Source organism: Trichosurus vulpecula, chromosome 7 (genome assembly GCF_011100635.1).
Source record: "Trichosurus vulpecula isolate mTriVul1 chromosome 7, mTriVul1.pri, whole genome shotgun sequence".
In the NCBI taxonomy this organism is placed as follows: domain Eukaryota; kingdom Metazoa; phylum Chordata; class Mammalia; order Diprotodontia; family Phalangeridae; genus Trichosurus; species Trichosurus vulpecula.
Genome location: NC_050579.1, coordinates 29,416,642 through 29,440,557, shown reverse-complemented (window position 1 = coordinate 29,440,557; position 23,916 = coordinate 29,416,642). Strand labels below are relative to the sequence as shown.

Here is a 23,916-nt window from a genome sequence, read left to right as displayed (position 1 = left end):
CCCCAGTGAAAGAACTAGGCTGGGGGCTTCTCAGATCAGCCCGCCTCCAGATTTGCCCGTGACAAAGGGATGGAGCCTCCGTTCACAGCTGGAGCAACTCATGTTACTCAGGTTTCACATTGAACACAAAAACGGAATTTTTTATGAGCTAGGAATGTGTTAAAAGGCTTTATCAGAGAGGGAATGAAAAAGCAATGTATGGCCCAAATCTGTCAGCTTGGTGTTTGGGGAAGAAATGACCTTGGCTTGTTAAATAAGAAGGAATTCACACACACACACACAGAGGTGGGGATGAATTCTGGTAATAATGTGTGAGGGATACAGAAGAATAAGCCAATAGAGAAAAGAAAACCCAGAGAAGGGCTATGACACAGAGTTAGAGGAGACTAAGTACTTTATGCATAATCCTTTCCCTAAGCTAATTATTAAACAGGAACTAAGGACTTTCACTCGTGTTTGGACAATAACCCTTCAAAGATCCAGTGATTAACATCTGTTTCTCTTATAAAAGTAGAGGCCCCAGGCAAGCCTTTTCTGTCGATGGGTTTGGGGCCTTCAGTTCACCAGATCCCTCCTCCCAATGCCCACATCAAAGGACAATGGTCTTATGTGGTGTCACAGGAGATGGGCAGTAAAGCCTACGCTAGGAATCCACCAAGAGAGTCCAAGGAAATTTCATACTCTGCATCCCATCGAAGACTGTCTGTTAAACTGCTTACCTCACCAGCCAGGTCAAGGTTATCATTGCCCCTGTTTGAGGTAAAGAAAATTAGTCTGAGAGGAAGCAAAACAACTTGACTGGGCCCTCTTAGGAGCACTTTGTGGTGAAGGTAGGAGAAGGTGAGGATTTCCAAAGCTTTTGAGCCCCAGAGTTTCCTTCCCCTTGGCAAAACTGGCTTCCAACTCTCTTCCTCCTCCAAAGAAGTCACAGATGGGACTCTACCTTCAAAGCCCTTTGAGTTCCACCAAGACCAACAGACTATTTCTTGACAGGGTCTGCTGGCATCTGTGTGACTCGTGCTCTGGAGTGTCTTCACTGGCCAGCCTGTACCTTCTCCTTTTGCCTCCCCAACTTTCCAGCTCCCCTTTATATCTCCCATTGAAACGCATGTTCCTTGAGGGCAGGTACCATCTTGTTTGCTTGTATTTATGGTTAGCCCAGTGACTTGGCATACAATAAGAGCTCAATAAATGCTCTGCATGAATCTACTAGAGTGGACCCTCCACAATCTAAACAGGCACATGAAAGAACACAAGACTAGAGAGAGGTATGTGCCACTCCAACTCCAAAAGACCCCTGCCTAAGTCACAGGCAGATCAAAGGACCTGGCTCTTGAGGGTTTGGCCTTGGCCATCTTGGACTTGCAGCCTGCCTGCCTCTTCATCAATCGTCCTGGGAGCATTTATCCCTCCACAAAGCACTGTCTGCCACTTGACCCCTCCAAGAGCCTCTCTCCCCTCAGCAACAATGAAGGGGATGGGCTGGATGACAAGGTTCTTTCTAGCTCTGACAGCCTATGTTTCCATATTCTAAAGAAACTTGGGCTTTCTCCCTTGAAGAGTTCCAACCAATTCCAGAGGCCAGGTCTGCGCCACACCAACTTCAATGGACTGAACCAGCCCATCAGAATACATACTAAATGTCTTCTCCTACTTCCCACCATATGGAAACATATGGTTTTGTTTCACTCCATGCAGCTTAAATTGGAGGCATCCAATACACATGTTCTTGAGTTGCTTATGTAGAATCCTTCTGGTGACCAAAAGACCCTTAATATGGGGGTCTGCTTTTGGATGGTAACTTCCATAGCCAAATAAAAATGGGTTGGAAGTGCGTGGGAAGGTGAGGACACTGGCTTCACTCAAATATTGCCATGCAAACCGTATGGATGCTCAGGGAAGGCAGGAACCCACTGGAAAGGGATATGGAAGGACAGGCCCTACCTTCATGAAAGGAAAACTAATAACTGAGAACAGAGCCTGGCTGCCTGGCTGGGTCAATGAGCTCAAGAGGGCACTGAGCTGGCAAAGTAGTATCTGTCCTCAAGGCACGATGCAACAAGCTGTAGGCAGCAGACATGGCATGTGTCTTTGTTTTAAAGATCAAAGAACCCTCCCTCTCCAGCAATACAAAGAAGGCCTCATAGAAGACAAGGCGGGTACTTCTGACCCGATCAGGCTGGATGAAACCAGGTTCCAGGTCCCTGTGAGCCCTTCAGAGAATTCCGTGGCTATCACGGAGGAGACCCAACTCTTGCTCTCTCAGATCTACGTTCCTGGGCACCCAAGGGTCAATATGGTCCCAGAACCCATCCTCCAGCAGGCTGAGGATGCAATACTTCCACGAAAAGGCTGCATGCAGCACGGGGAGGTGGGAGTGGGGGGGCGGGGGAAGCAGGCCGGCTGCTCCCGGTCCCCCGGTCTGCCAAGGAGGAAGGGCGGAGGGCGCCCGGGCAATACTTACAAGGTGTCCAGGAGGAGTTTGGCTGCACCCTCGCAAGTCAGGCTCTGCCGCTTCTGAAACTTTACCCAGCGCTCCCGCTGCCCCCCGAGATCCAAGGAACAGCTCTCCAAGGGGCCCGGAGGCAATGGCGGCTCCTCGGCTTTCTGGTCCTGGACGGGCAGCTTCCTTTTTCTTCCAGGCCGGCCCTTCGCCTTCCCCGGGGGCGCCGGGAGCGGCGCCTCGGTGGCCTCGGCGGCCGGTCGGCTCCTCGCCCGCGGTTTCGCGGCCGCTCCAGCGGCGCCCTTGGTCTTCACCATCCTCGGCGCATCCCCCGCCGCCGCCACGGCCGCCGTGCGCCCACACGCCCAGGAGCCTCCGGTGCGCTCGGCAGAGGCGGCTGTGCGGCGCGCAGCCCGGGGCCCCCGATGTCCCCCTCGCCTCGGAGCTCGGCCCCTCTCAGGCTCCGGGTCGCGCCGCCTGCCCGCTAATTGCCACCGATCCCGCGTTGTCTGTGGTTTAGTCACCAGGGGGCGTCGGGAGCAGCCCAAACCCTCGAGCGGGATGGAGACGGCTCTGGTACCCACCCCGCAGACAAAGGAGGACTAGGCTGCCTTTACGCGCGCGCGGGGCCACAGCATCCTACAGCAGCCTGGAGCGCCGAGCGGAGGCCGGCCCCGGGCCAGGCCCATCCGGGCATCGGCCAGCGCCAGCCCCGGGCCTCGGAGAAGAGTCTTAACAAAGGCCTTTACACAGGGCTGCTGTGTGGCAGCTGCTCCCCCGGGGGGGATGGGGAAGGCGGCTGTGGGTTAGGCGGTCTGTAACCGGACAGTGCCAGGTGTGAGGGAGACACAGGTACCCAGGGCCCCTCGGTCTCCAGCCCCTTCTCCATCACCCAAGGTCACTTGATTGATGAACCGTTTGTGTGTATAGGGTCTCGGGGTGGGGATGAATCAGACCCATCAGGGCCACTGCATCCCCTTGACCACCCACTGAAGTCTGAGCTCCTCTACAGCCTGACCAGCCACAGAGGTGAAGAAGTGCCCGGGGATGGCACCGGTCTGGGCAGTAGAAGCCCTGGGTGCCCACCTCTGACTCTAAATGTGTGACTCTGGACCCGTCACAGGACCCTAGCCCCAGCGAAGAGCTGTTCGCCTAGAGGGGGAGGTCTCCAGCCTAGGACCTAAAGTGTCTTGTCCTAGTCTAGGGTAAACTAGACTAATGCACAGGTCCTGAACACGCTGGTGCTCACCCCTTCGGTATCCATTTATTGAAGTCCTTCAAATGCTAGAGAACTTAACAAAAGTGGACTTGGTCTTTGTACATTTCTTGTCTTACCCAGGGTGTTGTTCAGTCGTGTCCCGCTGGGGTTTTTCTTGGCAAAGAAATTGGAGTGGTTTACCATTTCCTTCTCCAGCTCATTTTACAGATGAGGAAACTGAGGCAAACAGGCTGAAGTGACTTGCCCAGGGCCACACGGCTAGTTAAGTGTCCCAGGCCAGATCTGAACCCAGGAAGAGGAGTCTTCCCTACTCCAGGCCTGGCATTCTATCCACTTAGCCACCTAGCCACCCACCTAGGTTGTACTTGTCTCTAGATTAACACTCCACCCCCACACCCCGAGCAAAGTGCTGTATGGGTATCTGTTAAATTAGTGAACTAACTGACCTCACACCAGGTATTTACCTTTTACTGATTTTACCGAAGACCAAACCAAACCAAGCTTTATAAAAACATAAACCCATCTCCCTTAAGCCTACCCACTTCTAAGCATATCGGACAAAACCAGAACAGCCAAATAACATCCATATCGATACTTCATTTAATCGGAATTAATGAACAAATTCTCTTCCTGTTTTGATTCCTAAGGCTTTTCAGTTCAATTCAGCAAGCATTTATTAAACACTTTCTATGAACAAAGAGCCAGAGGCACCGGAAAGAATCCAGGCCTTCCAGAAGCATAGGACTAACTGCACACATTCCCAGAGATAAGTAAATGTTAGGTAATTTGAGGTGGAAGGGGGCCAGAACAGGCAGAGGGTCTGGAAAGGCTTTTATTTCGAAGGCAGAATGTGAGTTGAGCTTTGAAGGAAGCTAAAGGTTCTAACCAAGCCCTAAGTACTCCTTAGCACCTGCTGCAGCTACCTTTATAGCCTTTAGAACAAATTGTCTCACATGCTTGGGATAGACATCCCCCTGAATCACTGATGGTTTTGAGGCCAGTTGGTTACCCTCAACCTGGTTTAGCTGTGGAGTGCTTAGAGCTTAGTTAGACATCTAAGACACCAACGTCATCCACCGCAACCCCAGCCATCGCCAATCATCTTGATTTTGTCTTGCTACCATTGGACTTCGATGACTCTGGAAGAGGGAGTTAGGCTGACAACTTTGCACAACTCTGCCTCACTTAAATCCAATTCATATGCAAGTCAAGACATCACCCATGATGTCAGTGGTCCTCTTCAAAAATGAAGGACAACAAAGGTTCTAAGAGATAGCAGCAAAGGAAGAAGTGCTTTCCAGGCAAGAAATGCAAAGGCAAGGGGGTGGGAAATAGAAAGTCAGGTATGGGGAAAAGCAAGAATAGGACAGTTTGATTGGAAGGTAGGGTGCATTGAGTCTAGAGAGGCAGACTAGAGTCAAACCATGAAGAACTTCCAATTCCAAGCTTACTTCTCTGGATCTGTTTTGTTTCTTTTTCCTATGTGAAATGACAACATTGAATTAGATGATCTCTCCAGGCCTTTTTAGTTCTAAATCCTTTGGTGCTTCTCCTATCATACCTTCTCTTTCTCCTGATCTTCCTCCCCCTCCAAGTCACAGAATCACCAATTGCAAGGGCCCTTGGAGGCTGTTCTAGTCCAATCTGTAGCTGAATAATAACCCAGCTATAATATCATAGACAAGTACTCTTCCGGCCTTCCCTTGATGATCTCCTATGACAGGGAACCCATAACCTCTCAAGGCAGTCCATTTCACTTTTGGTGAATAAGCTATAGTGGTTGGAAAGTTTTCCCCTGCACAGGTCCAAGATATGCTTTCTGCAGCTTTTATCCTTCCCATCTAGTTCTTCATCAGGGGCCAAAGAGAATGAATCCAAACCCTTTTCTAGATAGCAACCCTTCAAAGACCTTGACTGCTCTTTTTCATCCCCTCTCCCCATAAATCTCTTCTCCACGCTAAACAATCTCACCTCTTTCTGTTAATCTTCATATAGTTTTCGAGGTCACTAACCATCCTGGGTCACCTCCCTTCTAGACAAACTCCAACTCGTCATTGTCCTTCCTAAAATATGCTGCCCTTCACCTACCACAATATTCTAGCTGCGCTCTGCTTAGGACAGAGTTCAGCGGGATAGTCATCTGCCTCTCCCTGGGCACTGTGCTTTTCTTAATGCAACCTAAAATCACGTTTGCTTTTCTGTGTGCCACGATGTAAACCTTCATTCCACTTCAACCACCCAAAAGGAGAGACATACCTTCGATTTCACACCACACAAACACTCTATCAGATTGAGCTCAGAAATTCCTCTCTGACAATAATCTAGGCAGCTAGGTGGCATAGTAGATAGAGCGCTGGTCCTGAATTCAGGAAAACCTGAGTTCAAATTTGACTTCAGACACTTATGAGCTGTGTGACTGCAGATAAATCACTTAGAAACCTCTATTTGTCTCAATGTCCTCAACTGCAAAGTAGGAAAATAATAGTACCTGTGTTACAGGGTTGTTGTGAGGATCAAATGATATAATATTTGTAAAGTGCCTTAGCACATAGTAGGTACGATAATAAATATTTATTCTCTCCCTCTCCCCTCTATTCTCCTGCCCTTCTGTCTGTCTGTCTCTTTTTTCTGTTTCTGTGACTCACTCCTCCTAATCCTATTCTTTATCTTCATCATGACCTCCAACTGTTCCACCATTCCCTGTTCTCCCAGTCAATGCCCCCTACTCTGGCCTCACTTTCCTCCTTACACAATATGACTCTAAAAATCACCAATTCAATTGTCTCCCTCCTTGGAATCCATGACTCCCTCTCCTTTTCCCTCTCTGTGCTCCATTGATCCTCAGCCCTGATTGATTCCCACTATTTGGTTTCTCCATTCCTACTCCTCCTCGCCTACTAAACTAAAATTTCTTACAGTTGGAGAAAGTCACACAACTCTGCCAAGTGGGTCATTACAAATTCAAAGTCTTTACCAAAAGATTTTTCTGATAACTTTTAATTTTATATCACCTATATTTCCCCCTGTATCCCTTTCCTGCTCCCTCCCAAAGAGTCATCCCTTACAAAAAAAAATTTTTTTAAAGAGAGAGAAAAAAAAATTCCACAAAATGAATAAACACAGGAAAAAAGCCCTGGTGCTATGTGCAATTTTAATCTCAAAGAGATCACAGAAAAGGAAAAGGACCCTCATGTACAAAAATATTTATAGCAGTTCTTTTTGGGGTGGCAAAGAATTGGAAATTGAGGGGATGCCCATCAATTGGAGAATGGCTAAACAAGTTGTGCTATATGAAGGTAATGGAATACTATTGTGCTATAAGAAATGATGAGCAGGCAGATTTCAGAAAAACCTGGAAAGATTTGCATGAACTGATACTGGGTAAAGTGAGCAGAACCAGGAGAACATTGCACACAGCAACAGCAACATTGTGTGCTGATTAACTATGGTTTACTTAGCTCTTCTCAGCAATACAATGATCCAAGACAATTGCAAAAGACTTATGAAGGAAAACACTAACCACATCCAGAGAAAGAACTATGAAGTCTGAGTACAGATCAAGGCAGACTATTTTCACTTTTTTGTTCTTTCTTTCTTGTGGTTTTTTCCTTTTGTTCTGATTCTTCTTTCATGACATGACTAATGTGGAAATATGTTTAATGTGATTGTACATGTGTAACCTATATCAGATTGTATCGAGGAGGGGGGAGGAAAGAGAGGGAGGGAGAAAAATTTGAAACTCAAAATTTTACAAAAATGAATGTTGAAAATCATCTTTACATGGAATTGGAAAAAATACTATTAAGGAAAAAAATAAATGTTATTGATATCTTTTGTTTCTGCATCACCTAAATTCCCCCCAATATCCTTCTATCTACTGCTTCCCAGAGAGCTGTACCACATAACAAAAAATACTTTTAATTGCCTCATCTTTTTTAAAGGCCAATTTTTATTGCATTTTAAGTTCTGAATAATCTCCCTCCCACTTCACCCTCCCCAAATCATTGAGAAGGCAAGCTGTAAACAAAACACATTATGAATATTCAGAGTCAAGTGAAACAAATCCCTGCATTAGTTATATCCCCCCAAAAATCTGTTTCAATCTGCACTCAGAATATGTACATTCTGTCTGGAGGTAGGCAGCATGGTTCATTATGAGTCCACTGGAATTGTGTTGATCAGAGTTTCCAAGTTTTTCAAAGCTATTTGTCTTTACAATATTTTCATTATTGTATAATTTGTTCTCCTGGTTCTTCTCATTTCACTTTGCATCAATTCATTCAAGTCTTCCTAGGTTTCTCTGAAGCCATCCCCTTCATCATTTCTTACAGGACAATGTTATTCCATCATATTCATATACTATAACTTGTTCAGCCATTCCCCAGTTGATGAACACTCCCTCAATTTCCAATTCATGAATAATATTTTTAAGAAAAAGAAGAAGCAAAACCACTCAAGACAGTGAAAAGCTTGAAATATAATAAAATGTTGCACACCTGCAGGGGGGATGTTTTTTTTTCCATGTCATTGATTTGGGGACATGCTTATTCTTTGTAACTCTGCAACATTTACTTTCTTTTTTAAAGATAAAAAATAGTTTTTTCATTTATTTTTAACATTCTTTTTTTAAAATAGTAAGTTCTAAATCTACTGAGAAGGCAGGCAATATGATATCAATTATACGTATAAAATATGCAAAACATATTTCTGCATTAGCCATGTCACAGAAAAGCAAGAAAAATAAAGAAAGTGAAAAATTATACTTCAACTTGTGCTCAGAGTTCATCAGTTCTCTTTCTAAAGATGGATAGCATTTTTTCATCAGTCCTTTGGAATTGTCTTGGATCACTGTATTGCTGAGAACAGCTAAGTCATTCACCATTGATCATCATTACAACATTGCTGTTACTATGTACAATGTTCTCCTAGATGTGTTCACTTCACTTTGCATCAGTTCATATAGATCTTCTAAAGTTTTTGTGAAACCATTGCCCTGATCATTTCTTATAGCACAATAGTACTTCATCACAATCATATGCCACATCTTGTTTACCCATTCCCCAATTGAAGAGCATCTTCTCAATTTTTTAATTCTTTGCCACCACAAAAAGAGTTGCTATAAATATTTTTGTGCATATAGGTCTTTTTCTTTTTTTCTTTGATCTTTTTGGGATATAGACCTAGTGGTGTTACTGCTGGGTCACATGGTATGCACAGTTTTATAGCCTTTTGGGCATAGTTTGAACTTGTTCTCCAGAATGGTTGGGCCAGTTCACAATTCCACCATCAGTTCACTAGTGTACCTATTTTCCCTCATCCTCTCTAGCTTTTGTAATTTCTGATAGGTGTTGGGGTGGTACATAAGAGATGTTTTAATTTCTCTTATTGTTAGTGATTTAGAGCATTTTTAATGCGACAATAGATAGTTTTAATTTCTTCTGAAAACTGCCTGTTCATATCCCTTGGCCATTTATCCAATGGAAGATGATTCTTATTTTTATAAATTTGACTCAGTTCCCTAAATATTTGAGAGATGAGGTCTTTGTCAGAGAAACTTGCTGGTACTAGAAATGCTAGCTATAGCAGTAAGAGAAGAAAAAGAAACTGAAGGAATTAGAATAGGCATTGAGGAAAAAAAAACTATCACTCTTTGGAGATGATATGATGATATACTTAGGGAGTCCCAGAGAATCAACTAAAAAACTAGTTGAAATAATTAACAACTTCAGCAAAGTTGCAGGATATAAAATAAACCCACATAAATATTCAACCTTTCTATATATTACCAACAAAGTCCAGCAGGAAGAGATAGAAAGAGAAATTCCATTTAAATTAACTGTAGACAATATAAAACACTTGGGGGTCTACCAGGAGATATAGAAAATTGCAAAACACTTTTCACGCACATAAAGTCATATCTAAACAACTGGAGAAATATTAATTGTCCATGGTTAGGCCAAGCCAATATAATAAAAATGACAATTCTGCCTAAACTAATTTACTTGTTCAGTGCCATAATCAAACTAACAAAGAATTATTTTATAGAGCTAGAAAAATAATAGTAATTCATCTGGAAGAACTAAAGGTCAGGAATATCAAGGGAATCAATGAAAAAAAATGTGAAGGAAGGTGACCTAGCAGTATCAAATCTGAAATTATATTGAAAAGCAGTGAGCATCAGAACAATCTGGTACCGGCTAAGAAATAGAGGGGCGGATTGGTGGAATGGCTTAGGTCACAATACACAGTAGTGAATGACCACAGTGATCTAGTGTTTGATAAACCCAAAGATACAAGCTTTTGGGACAAGAACTCACTATTTGATTAAAAATTGTTGGGAAAATTGGAAAGCTGTTTGGCAGAAACTAGGTATAGACCAACATCTCACATTGTATAACAAGATAAGGTCAAAATGGGTATGTGATTTAAAATTAAAAGGTGATATCTTAAGCAAATTGGGGAGCATGGAATATCTTGCCTGTCGTATCTATGGATAAGGGAAGAATTTATGACCAAACAAGAGAAAGAGAGCATTATGGGAAATAAAATGGATCATTTTGACTGTTGTTATTGTTTAGGTATTTTTCAGTCATATCCAACTCTTTGTGACCATTTTGGGGTTTTCTTGGCAAAGATACTGGAGTGGTTTGCCATTTCCTTCTCCAGCTCATTTTACAGATGAGGAAACTGAGGCAAACAGGGTGAAATTACGTGCCCAGGGTCACACAGCTAGTTAGTTAAGTGTCTGAGACCAGATTTGAACTCCGGAAGATGAGTCTTCTGACTCCAGGCCCAGCGCTTCGTGCACTATGGCACCACCTAGTGGTCCCAAACCTCCAAAGGTTACACAACCAATATGCAGTATTCATCAACCAGTTTGCTTAGGAAAGGGTCACCTTTCATAGGGCGAGAGGGACATGTAGAAGGAGAACCAAATAAGGAGAAAAGGGAAGAAGAGATCGGAGGGAATATTTGGGATACAACTGCCAGGATCTATCAGAATGAGAAAACATTCCCTGTTTAAAGCCAGGAAAGAAAAGAGGGTAAGCAAACATTTTGCAAGTATTGACAAATTCTATTTGCTCTAAGATAGGAGGGTTGAGGTAATTATTATTAATTAGTAAGAGAAAGGTACATGTGTCTCCTATGCAAGGACAATAAATATATTTTTTTTAACAAACAATCTTCTTTGCTGTATCCTTGTATGGTTGGTTATGTTTTATTTCTCCTTCACTATCTCTTAATTTATCTTGGGTTTCAAAACTCCCTGCGTTGTTGTTTTGTTTTGTTGCCCTACTTCTTAGTTTGAAAACAGTTCTTCATGAAAAAAAAGAAACAAATTCCAGGTTGTGAAGTTTTGTTGGACTTCCACTGTCTGTGCTCCCAGCTCCTCTCAGCCTGTGGTCCTCTCCCTTCTTTGGCTCCAAATGGTTAAGGAGGTCCCTCTGGGGTCCTTATCATTCCTTCTTAGCTTTCGCACCTGGAACACTTTGCCTACTCTAGGACTGGGTCTGTTTTTGATCTCCATTGTCTGCATTTGCTTCCATTTTCTAGACAAATTTTAAAAGTCTAAACTGGTTGGTAAAGTTGCCTGTGCATCCATATTGAATGTGCTCTTTTAACATTCCCCTTTTGCTTCTCCTTCGGGGTTATTTCCATTCCTTCCCCATCTCCGATCCCTCATCCTCTGTCCTCCCCCTTAATTCCTTCTCCACTTCTTTTTATTCTTCTACTTCCTCTCATTCCTTTTCTTCCACTTCTTTCTCATTTTTTCCTCCCAGTCTTAACTTTTTTTCCTCTTGACTCCCTCTTATTCCTATTCCTTCTGTCCCTATGGTCCCTAGTTCTTTTTTGTTTTTTTCTGGTCACATCTGTTCTTTGTTTTTTCTAATAATATTTTATTTTTTCCTCAATTATATGTAAAGACAATTTTAGCACTCATTTTAATAAGATTTTTGAGTCCCAAATTTTTCTCCCTCCCTTCCTCCCCTCTTCCTAAAATGATAACCAATTTTATATAGGTTATGTCCCTAGTTCTTCTGTCCCTTTTATTTCTATTTCCCCTCCTCCTTCTCATCCTCCTTTATTTGACTACCTCTTTCTACCACCATGCAACCCCACCTCCAAAATCTGGGTGTTAATTTAAAGATGAAATCACTAGAGTCCATAGGACAGACAGAAATCTATTATCTCTTTTACCATATCACGTGTAACTTGGGCAGAGGAGGGGCAGGAAGAGGATACAGGGAAAAGACTTTGGGATCCAAGTGTCCCCAGAGAGGCAGAAGTGCCCAAATGCCCCAGGGTGGACTAGCAAGTCCTTCTGACTAACAATAATGATCTATGTGTGAGCTTTGCCATCTGGGATCACAGGGCTTAGAACAGGTCTAACAAACCTAACCGGCAGAACTGCTTATATCATAACATGATGTCATGACATTTACATCCTTACAGTGAAGCACAACTTCCCCCTTTCCAATCTAACTCCTTCCAGAGTAGAGTTTGGGCTTCCACATCTTGAGTCATTAATTATTGCTGTCTCAATGAAAAGGTATTACGGTGTCCTTCTAATGAGATAATCTCATTCTTAAACTGCCTATCTACAGAAAGAATCCCCAATCAAGTCTTAATCAATCCACAAATATTTATTTAGTACCTACTTTGCGCCCAGACCTGTGCTAGGCACTATAGGAGATACAAGAGGACAATGACATGGCTTTTGCCCTCAAGCAGCTTACACACTAGTCAGAACAAGGGGAACAACACAAAACTGTTCCACCAGCCCACCTCCGAGTCGTCTTGATGCCATGCCATTACTCCACCCAAATATCCTTCTCCCCTTCTCTCTTCAGTTTGAGGCTCACAACCATAACCAAATAAATGCCTTCATTCCTGGCAATGGCCTATCACTTAGTTGCACAAGGACTCCAATCGCCATTATTTCTGACGTCCAAAATATTCCTCGTTCACTTCTTCCCAGTAAGCTTCCCTATCCTGCTTGATAATATGGGTCTACCAAGCACTTAGCACCTAGCTAGGCACAGAATAATCACTTTAAAATGCTTTTTCATTCATTTATTCAACTCAATGTATAACGAGAATCAAAAGTACTACAGGTGGAAGGATTCTAAAGAGCTGATTCCTTTACTTTATGGAGGAGGAAGACGACTGCCCCACTCTGACAGCAGCAGGAAGAAATGGAGTATCTGAGCTGGATCTGGAAGGACAGGCAGACCAAATAGGTGGAAAGGGGAGGGCTGGAGAGGGCTTAATCCGGGCAAGAGGTGTGACTAGGTCTGAGTGAAGCAGAGAGGGCTGATGTTGATGAATGATTGGGAGACCAACTGGCTGACTGCTTAGGGCCAGGGCAGCTGGGTGGCTCAGTGGGTAAAGCACACCGCCTGGAGTCAGGAAAACCTGATTTCAAATCCAGTCCCAGATACTTAGTAGCTGTATGACCCTGGGCAAGTCACTTAAGCCTGTTTGCCTCAGTTTCCTCATCTGTCAAATGAGCTGAAGAAGTAAATGGCAAATCACTCCATTAGCTTTGCCAAGAAAACCCTGGACATGACTGAAATGAATGAACAACAACAAACAGAATGCATGCATCTCGCTCGGGTCACTATGAGTCAAGCAACTTGTTCTCAGCTATGTGTGTTCAGAAACTTTATTAGCTTAACCAGGAAGCAGATCAGGCTGTGGCTAAACACTTGCTGCAACCAGATTTACAAGAGAATGGTTTATAAACCATAACATAAATATGCTAGTTTGCAGTGGAGAGAAATAGCTAATACAATAGTCTGTATCAGTGGTTTGCACAGGACACATCTGGGTTAGTGAGTAGACCAAGTCAGGAGACTGAATTACAGATCAAAAGCGTGGCTTGTTAAGTATTGAATTAAAACAAAGAGAGGTGGATGTGCCCCAGGAATTTCCATCAAGCTATGGTATCTTATACATCTTCACTTTAGGAATATTTTTGTCTTAATCACTAGCATTGGCTATTAGACACAAAGTCTTTTTGAGATAGCAAAATCTTGCACATGAATTCACTAAACAGATCAATCTAGGAAGGTTACCTGAGATCCAAAGAGCTATGAAGTCTTTTGGTTAGTCAACAAGCATTTATTAACTGCTTACAGTGTTCCAGGCACTGTGCTAAGTGCTGATGACTCAAAGAAAGGCAAAAACAATTCTTGTCCTAAAGGAATTCATATTCTAACAGGGGAGACAACATTCAAATAAGAGACATGAAAGAAAGATGACCTAGAGGTGAAGCTCTAGCCACCGAGAGAGGCAGGGAGGAGGATAAAGGCTTCCTGCATAAGGTGGGATCTGCAATGAATCAAAGATAGCCCAGGAAACTAAGAAGCAAACCCAAGGAAGGAGAGGGTGTCCAGGCATGGAGGGTGTCAGTTCAAAGTCAAGAAATGGGGAGATAGGCTGCTGTGTGTGAGGAACACTAAGTTCATTTGAGAAAGGCGGTGACTAGACTGTTCAAGGTCCTATCTCATATCAGGTAAAGTGACTTGACCAGGATCAGAGAGCTTGTAAGTGGAGGGGGGATGGAGTATTCACCCATGTGATGGAGGAGATTCAGGACAAGGTCTAGATCAATGAGAGACTTCCCTATTGAAGGTTAAGTACTTCCTTATGCTTCTGGACTCTCCTGAGCATAGAACCAACAGAAGAGCAGACATAACAGAGAATAGGTTCAGGACTGCCCTTCTTCCTGCTTTTCTCCCCACCTTCACCATTAGATTTAGGAAGAATCATTGATGATAGAATTTTAGAGTTACAGAGAATCTTAGAGAATATCTAGCGCAACATTTCCCCAACTATGTTCCACGGAATCTTACACAATGTGACAAGCAGAGTCCTTGAGAAAATTTTGTTACTATATTTTTCCTTTAAAAATTCAATATTAAATTATATATGTATCAGTAGGGCAACCAGGCGGGGCAGTGGATTAGAGCACTGGGCTTGGAGTCAGGAAGACTTATCAGATCAAATTTGGCCTCAGACACTTACTAGCTATGTGACCCTGGGCAAGTCCCTTTACCCTATTTGCCTCAGTTTCCCCATCTGTAAAATGAGCTGGAGAAAGAAATGGCAAATCAGTCCAATATCTTTGCCAAGAAAAACTCGAATTGAGTCAAGAAGAGTCATACGCAACTAATTGACTAAGCAACAAATGTAACTCTAATACTTATATATGGCAGTTCTTGAGATATGAAAATAGTCTTTTTTAAATTTATTTTTTATTTCTAGTTTACAACACTTAGTTCCACAAGTTTTTGAGTTCCAAATTTTCTCCCCTCCTTCTCCTCTCTCCTTCCCCCAAAAATAGTCTTAATTTATTCTATTTTAGTCCAAAATTTCCTTAACCCTCCCTTTTCTCAGGGACACTCCATATTCTTTGGCTCCTGGACCTGATTTGTGAGTACAGTCAATTTATTTAAAAGCTATGTGTTCAATAGTCCAACTAGTTAGAGAAATATGGTTCTAATGAGAGCCCCTCATTTTACAGGTGGGAAAACTGGAACCCAGAGTTGTTGGGTGACTTGTCCACAGTCATACAACCGGTGTGTGGCAGAACTGATACTAGAAGCAAAGGAGAGTTGACTAGAATTGCAATTTGCTCTAAACAAATAATTAAATTTAAAGTCTCCAACTAATAAGTAGCACAGTGCCTGGCACACAGCAGGCACTTAATAAATACTTGTTGAATGAATGAATTAAAAAGTACTATCACACCACTCAAGCCTAATCAACCTCAACCCTGAGATGAACGGCTGGGAAGTCAATGGGAAAATAACACCAGTTTTGTCGAGCTCTTGTTAGAGATTGTGTTGGCATCCTCTGATAGTCCACGACAAGAGCACATGGAACTAGGCAAAATCCCTTCCCAAAGAACGTATCACTTCAGTTCAGCAAACCTAGAGCACACAGGGACAAAACATGTGAATTCATTCGGGAGAATACAAGTTGTAATACCATGGAGGCCAAGAGTATATCACTAAGATGATTCATCACTGTCAGGAATACTATCACGATTTCCTTGAAAAATATTTGTCTTCAAGGAGGATTGGGGAGAAAAAATCAGGAGAGATATAGAATTCATTATTAATTAATTATTATTATATATATTTACCCTGTTATATTATATATAATTATTATTAATAATTATTAATTAATAAGAGATTATTCCAAGCATTCAAGTCAACGTGGAAGGAATATACAAAGAAGGAGGAAAAAATAGTATAGAAAATAGGAAAAGTTCAGAATCAGAGAATCTCAGAATTAGAAGGGATATAGATCATCCTGAACTTGAACTAGATCCTCTTCTCTAGCATCTCTGATATGTGCTCATACAGTCTCTATTCCAAGACCTCCAGTGAAACAAAATCACTACCTAGCAGGACAATCCACTCCACTTTGGGACAGCTCTAATTGTTAGGAAAATTTTCCTCATTGGAAAGGAGTGACCCTTGTCAGTTTCCTTATCTGGGGGCAAAGATCTGTTTGGAGTTCTCTAAGAATTCTGAAATAGCATTTTAAAAATGACAAGCTGTTGAATATTGGAATGAATGAAGAATACAGTGTGTCCTGGTGATGCGTATATGAAGAACAGGCAACTGGATAACTTTTAGGATAATAACTAGGGAAATACGGGCACCAGAATTGTTGAGTGATGAATGTATATCTGTAAGTCTTTAAATCTGATTACAGATACAGATGCCATTTTGATTACTGTCATTAACCTAAGGTGAGGTCGTTCTCAAAGAGGACCCAGAGCCTGAACCCAGAAAGGAAAGAGAGGGGTGAAAGGTCAGATTTCAGAACTGTGTCAAAGACAGGCCATAACTTTCTCCTTGTACCATCACTTGTTGCCGAGAGGAATAAATTCAGCTGAGCGGAGGACAGCTTAGAAGTAGAAAATCAGAGATTTCACTGAGCAGATTGGCCTAATTTGGCTGAGACTTGTACCCAGTGATGTGTTAGTCAAGCACAGCGCAGATCAATTTAGCCTAGTGGTAGAAGCATCTGTTCAACGCAGAAGCTATGTTCATCAGAGAACTTTTATGGGTAGTTCCTGAAATAGGAAGAAAATACTGGAGTTTGCAGTTCCAGAGTTGTGAGTTACTCTGAACATGTGGATTTTCTTCACTAAATGAGTTTCTGTGCCAGGTTTTTATAAAGGTCTGCCTACAGATATTGAACACACTGGTGGGATAGGACGACCCAATCCTATGTGTATACTGGAATGCATTTATTATTACAATATTTTACTTATACAAGTACAGATGGCATTGTTATTACTGTTTTCATTTTATTGTTAATAAATGTTTATGTTGGGGCAGCTAGGTGGCACGGTGAGTAGGCACCGGCCCTGGAGTCAGGAGGACCTGAGTTCAAATCCAGCCTCAGACACTTGACACACTAGCTGTGTGACCTTGGGCAAATCACTTAACCCCAATTGCCCTGCCTTCCCTCTTCCAAAAAAAAAAAAAACAAACAAAATGTACAGGCCCGGAGCTGAGTCTGACTTTGACATAAACTCTTCATGTTTTGAGAAAAGGCTCCTAGGAATGCTCCAAACAGGGCCTCCGTGTACCCAGACCAAGATGGAACATGGAGATACAGTACGGAAAAACAAAATGTGGTAGGCAAAAACAAAGTGATAATATTGTAGAAACACAGGCAACATTCCTGACATACGACTCACACAAAGGCTTCAAAGCAGTAGAAACACTATATAAGAACTTGCCTAGCTTTCAATAAACGTGCTGTGTTCCAGTACCCACCCGACCTGTGTCTTCATTTCCTGGCGACTGATTGGGGTCTGCCAGCCAGACCCTGACAACAAAAAACAAACAAATAAGATGTAAGCGCATCAGCTGGTTTGTATAAATGGAAGCACTTTAGTGGGGAGCTCAAGAACTAAAGTATTGAATAGGGAGAATATATTCTGGAACAACAGTGTTAACCTTTGGATCCCACAGGAGTTTGAATGGAATGGTGTGGTGGTAGTACTTCTCTGGCAATCTAGACCTGCCAGGGTGAGGGCAGATTATAGTGGACAAGCCAGAGAGGTAGTGGTGTCCACATGGCTATGAGAGATGGGAGTCACTATAGTGGATAGAGACATTCCACAACCTGGGCACTATGATGAGCGAAATCTGAAGTAAGTGAGGCAAGGTTCAAGCTTACAAACATACTGATTTACTTAGTAATGCAAACCAACTGCATAACAAATCAGGACCAGGCCTCCTCAGCTTGGCACTGGATCCCAAATACAGGGGGAGACAGATTTTCATGCATTCAAGTAAAACAATTAATAGGATATAAACCAAGATACAAGATTAGGAAATCTGATTTCTAATTGAAGGAAGGATTAGTGACTTTCTAAGTTGAGAAGGGGAAAGCAAACAGGTGCAATTCCCCAAAATCAGAAGAGGTATCTCACTTTTCCCCCCACTCCAAATGTCTGTATTCAATCAAAGGAACAAGAAAACGGTAAGTGATAGACCAGTACAGGGCCAGCTTTCAGATGACACATATGGGTTGCTTGAGATGTATAATTGTGAGAAAATTCTAAGCAACAGACAGCGGTGGTCCAGTTTCCTAGCCATGCAGGGCTAGGTTCAAACAATGTAATAAAGTTTTCTTACAGTTCCCGTAATTGAATAAAGTTTTCTCACAGGACATAAATTGGACTAGACCCATAATTGAACAGAAAGGGAACTGAGCTAGATTCAGAATTGAGTCACAAGATAGAGTTGGTGTGGTTCACTCAATGCCCACAGCATTAAGCTTATTTTGAGCTGAAATCTGCTTCTATTCAAAGCACTATGCTAAGCCCTAGGTATATAAATAGATGACAGTCCCTGCCCTCAAGAGATTTACATTTTAGTAGGGGAGAGATGAACATACACAGATAAGTATAATTCGAGGTAGGTTATGATGGGAACAAAGATAAGATCCAGGCAAGTACTCTAGGAAAATTGGAGGAGAAGGAAAACACTTTCAGCTGGGGGAATCCTAGAAGACTTTATGGCGGAGAAGGAAGGACTGAGTCTTGAAGCCAAAGAAAAATTATGAGAAGCAGAAGGGGAGGAGTACATTTCTGGCAAACATAAAAGATAGTCTGCATAAGGCATAAGGATGAGAGGGTAAGTGTCAAGCTGGGGGCACAAGTAGTAACAGAGTTTGGATGGAGCTGTGAGCACCTAAAGGGAGCAGTAGAAACAAGAAAAGGTGGGCTAGAAAACTGGGCTGAGCCATGCTTCAGAGAGCCTTCAATGGCAGGCCAAGAAGATTGTGTTTGATCCTAGAGGCAACAGGGAGCCCCCGAAGGTGTTGGAGCAGAGGGGTGATGTGGGCAGAGCTCGGCTTTAGGAAAATGGTTTTGGAAGCTGAGGGAGGGCTAGATCAGAAAGAAGAACAGACTGAAAACAGGGAGAGCAGTTAGGAAAAGATTGCAATAGTTCAGGAAAAAGCTGATGAGGGCCTCAAGGAGAAAGTTTTAAGTGGAGAGAAGGAGAGGGATGTGAGAAATGTTTAAATAAATCAATGGGATTTGGCAAATTGGGGAGTGACTGAGTGACTCAGAATATGTGGTTAGGATGGCCAGGTTTAGGAGAAAAAGGTGAAGAAATGTGTGCTGGAGGTGCCAGTGAGACATCCAGGTAGAGATGTCTGACTGAGGGGTGAGTGTTCTGTGAAGCTTGGATTGAGTCAAAGGGCCGCTCTTGAGGACCTAGAGGGCCACATGTGGCCTCAAGGCAGCAGATTCCCCTCCCCTAGATGTGGATAGACCTGTGGAAATGGCCATCAGTGGAGAGATTAGGACTGAAAATATAAATCTGTAAGTCATTTGCATGGGAAAAAAGTAGGGCAGCTAGATGGCACAGTGGATAGAGTATGGGGCTTAGAGTCAGGAAGACTAATCTTCATCAGTTCAAATCCAGTCTCAGACACTTACTAGCTGTTTAACCTTGTTTGCTTTGGTTTCCTCATCTGTAAAATGAACTGGAGAAGGGAATGGCAAACCATTCTAGTATCTCTGCCAAGAAAACCCCAAATGGAATTCATCAAGAGTTGGACCCAACCGAAAAATGACTAAACAAAGACAACTAAAATCATGAAAAGAAACAAACTCATGAAAGGAAAGAATATATTGAGAGTAGTGACTAAAAAAGTCTTGGGTGACGTCTCTGATTTGGAAGTAGTAACTAGACTACGAACCAATAAAGGAGACTGAGAAGGAATTGTCTGCATGGGAGGAGAACCAGGAAGGAGAAGTGTCAGAGAAGCTAAAGGAAAAAAGAGTGTCTAGGGGAAGTTTATCAACAATATTAAGTGTAGAAAGGTCAAGAAAAATGAGAACTGAGAAAAAACCCCAGCAGACTCAGACTCAGCAATTCAAAGATAATAACCTTTGGGTGACCTTGAAGAGAGTGATTTCAGTAGAGTGGGAGGGTCTAGGGAGAGACTGTAAGAGGCTGAGGAATGAATGGGGCGTGGGGCAGTAGGGACAGAAGAATGCAGATCAGTCTTTCTAGTTTAGGACAGAATGAAGAAATAGGATAACAACCTAAGGGGATAGTGAAGAATTTTTTAAGGACAGGGGAAACCTGAATGAGCTCATAGGCAATAGGGAAGGGGGCAGTAGATAGGAAGACAATGGAGATGAGGGAGAGGGAATAATCAGACATAAATTTAGGGATTAAACCTTGCTCAAGAGAAGGTTCCACTAATTTTCTGAAACTAGAACAAAGGAGACAATGAGTGAGGTTACAGAGAAGTTCTATGAGGGAGGGAGCTCACAATTAGAATGGCTTTAAATTAGACCTCTCAGGCCCTTTCCAGGCTTAAATCTTTGTTCCCATGACCTCAGTGAAGTAGGAGGTAAAGTCATTTGCTGAGAGGAAGGTTGGGAGCTTGAGGACACAAAGGAAGAAAAGGTTATGTGGAGTGCAATAAAGGATTAAGGATGAATCAATGATTGCTATGCAGCATGGAGGGTCTAGATGAGGTTAGATAGCATGAATTTTTTGTGGGCCTAGCGTTCAGAATTTCCAAACTTCTTCCAGCTGTTTAGTTAGCAGCCTGGGGGGCAGAGAAGGAAATGAAGGTGTTTGGGGTGACCTAGTCCTTAAACACTGGGTGCAGGAGAGAAAGAAAGGTCTTGTTGACCTGGTAGCCTATAGTTTGGGTTAAGACTGATGGAAATAACTGGAAGCTATAGCAAGAGGGACAGACTGGGTGAACAGGGAGAGGATGGACAGCTCTGGAAGCTATAGTGACTTAGAGGTAAGATAGTAGGAAAGATGATAGGACAAGAGATGGTGATCAGGGAAGAGAAACTCGAAGCTGAAGATCTTGGAGGTACAACAGCTTCAGGTGATAGTGAGGTCTCAGGAGTGAGCACTCCTATGGAGCTGAAGATGGTGATGAACTGGGATTTAGGATATTAGAAGGGTCATCAACGTGAACACTGAAGTGTTCAAAGATCCAGGCAAGGGTTGAGGTAGAGAAGATTACTTACAGAGGGAATATGACCTGGAGGTTGGTAAAAGACCAGAGCAACAAAGATCTGGTCAGAGAGACATGATCAAATAGTGTCAACTTAAAAAAAGAGAAATTACCAAATAAAAATGGTAGGTGGAAAGTCTGGAAGTGAGAGTGTGGAATCATAAGTATGCTGACTCCTGCTACTAGCCCTTTGGGGATGGATTTAGGGGGTAGAGAGAAAGATAAGAGGAGGGAATAACACTAGAGAGGTGTAACAACAATGCTGCTTGCTGCTACTGTGGCTATGTAAGCCCAATAACACAGCACACAGGAGGGCCGCTAGCACTGTGGCTACGTGAAGCCAATAACACAGCACATAGGAGGGCTGCTAGGTTCTTTGATCTGCTTTTCTAAGGAAAGCAGCTACATACATATATCATTCACTTAGTTCAAGGGGAAAAGTCAACACCCTGAACTTCAGAGAAAACACAAACAGAAATTACAAACAGAGATTATATAAACAGAGCAAATAACACAAATCAGCAGAGAGAACTTCTGTCTGTCCATAGCAATACATACATACATAGTTACCAGACAGAGAAGCACCAACATCTGTGTTTTCAAGGCCGGGGATTGGGGGGGGGGGGCTCCAATGCTACCCAGAGTCTTGTCGGGTCAAATCACACGACACCCTTCCAGTGAGTGAGCCTGGCCAAGCAAAATGCTAACCTCAGAGTATATATACACTTCTTTAGGGTCTGAGGGCGTCACAACCATCCGACTCAAACCCATCTAACTTAAGCCTTCTCATGACTTAAGCAGGTCATCAAAGATTCCCGATCTAATCAAAGACTTTTGATTGAAACAAAGGCAAAACTCAAAGGCATTTGATTGCCTTAGTGCTGAAAAGAACTCCAAAACAAAAGATAACAAAAAGCCCCACTTTACTTGCCATTACAAGAGGGTATCAAGAGATGGAATGTGTTCACTCATTTATGACAATTTTAAAGTCATAGGTCAACAATCTTCCAAAACTTCCAAAACTAGGGTGCCACCTTACAGATCCCTTTCTTCTGGGCTATGAGCCAGGAGAGGATCTTTTTCACATATTAAAAGTCCTTCCCTAAAAAGGCAAATACCTCTGGGAGTGAAAAGACTGTCAATCATTCACATCCTTTTTTTACAAATTACTTTAACTCAACTAAACTACTGCCAGAATTAAGAAGTACTTGCTTGGCAGAGAGAAATGGAAATTTTGAGGTAAATTTGGAGATGTGGGTGGCCGGCACTGGATAGAATAATTTTTAAGCTTGGTCACTTGGGCAGGGCAAGGTAAGGTAGAGTTGGGCATATTCCTCCATCAAGCTTAGCAGAACGTTCTTTAAAATTTTTTTAAAGTTTTAATGATACTTTTTATCACCTAATTTCCACTGTTTTTCTCCGCTTATCCCTTCTCAGGAACCATCTCTTATAATAAAGAAGAAAAAAAAGATAAGTGAAGCGGGGCGGGGTGGGGGGGCGGGAAGTACAGCAAAATTAACTCACATACCCAAAAAGTCTGAGGTCATATGCAACATTCAATGGCCAGACAGAAGTCTGAGATGTAGGGTGGAGTGGGGCACGTTAGAGGGAGGGGTAGGAAAGGATCCCAAATGGATTGTTGTTGTTGTTTGTCCTCATTCTAGAAGAGAACTGTGACATCAGGGAGGTGATCCCATGATATGCAAGTGAATTAGATTTAAGTAATGGAAGGCTGTGCAAAGTCACCAGCCTCACAGTCCAGCAGCAAGATAGAGATCAGGATGACTAGAGGTGGCCAGGATACAGTGGCCTATAAAAAGACGCTGGCCTTTCAGGCAACACCCAATCAGTGATTAAGGCTAGGTAAGAAATGAGGCAGAGAATGGTCTTTTTTACCTAGTCCAAAAAAAAGATCCATCTGAGAGGGGAAGACCCTCCGGGTTTTTGGTCAAAACAGAAACAATTGCTATTTACCTTCATTCTGAGCCAATCAGAGCCAAGACAATGATTAAGTGGGGCTTGGCCTGAGACCTAGTGGCCAATTAATGACAGCCGGGGTGATCTGGTATGGTCCTTAAGAAAGGAATCTAACCTGAAACATCTAGATATCTTAGGAGGTTTCAGTGATCAAAGCTTGCATTCCAGTTAAGAGTGTGTACAACTGAATTAAGTAGTTTTTGGCTGATATAATTCAGGTTATGTCCAACCATCATCCCAAAGCAAATTGGGCTGGATAGACTAATCCTTTAGAGAAGGGCTGCTTCACTCCCTTGGAGGCCTGTATCTGAGGAACAAGAGATCAGAAGCATTTGAGAGAAGATACAGTCTGGGCTGGATAGGCCTACTGTGGTAGGCCCACGTCAGATCACATATAAATTACTGCGTTCAGTGCTAGTGGCTACACTTTGGGAAGGACGTTGATAAGTCATAGTGTCCAAAGGAAGGCAACCAGAAAAAACGGTGAAAATCCTTGAGTTTGTCTCATTTAAACATCTGCTAGAAGGACTGGGAATATTTAACCTGGAGAAGAAAAGTCTTGGCAGAGACATGACTTCAAGTATTTGAAAGTCTTTTCACATGACTTGTTCTGTCTGGCCTCAGAGCAAAGGGCAAAAGTGGCACCATAGCATTTTTAGGTTAGATCCCAGGAAAACCTTCCCAATCTAACACTGGTGAATGTGCCTTATCACCTCAGCACTGACTGTGGATATGG

The 23,916-nt window shown here is 42.8% G+C and overlaps 1 protein-coding gene across 1 annotated transcript in view; it reads right to left on the bottom strand.

The window, feature by feature from the left end:
• CENPV (centromere protein V) overlaps positions 1–23,916 on the bottom strand; it is a 54,707-nt gene that overhangs the window by 14,433 nt on the left and 16,358 nt on the right. Inside the window, exons 4-5 of the mRNA XM_036768138.1 lie at positions 3,107–3,242; positions 2,465–3,016 (exon numbers count right to left, since the gene is read on the bottom strand). Coding sequence (XP_036624033.1) covers positions 2,465–3,016; positions 3,107–3,242 — 688 coding nt within the window. The remainder of the gene's footprint in view (positions 1–2,464; positions 3,017–3,106; positions 3,243–23,916) is intronic.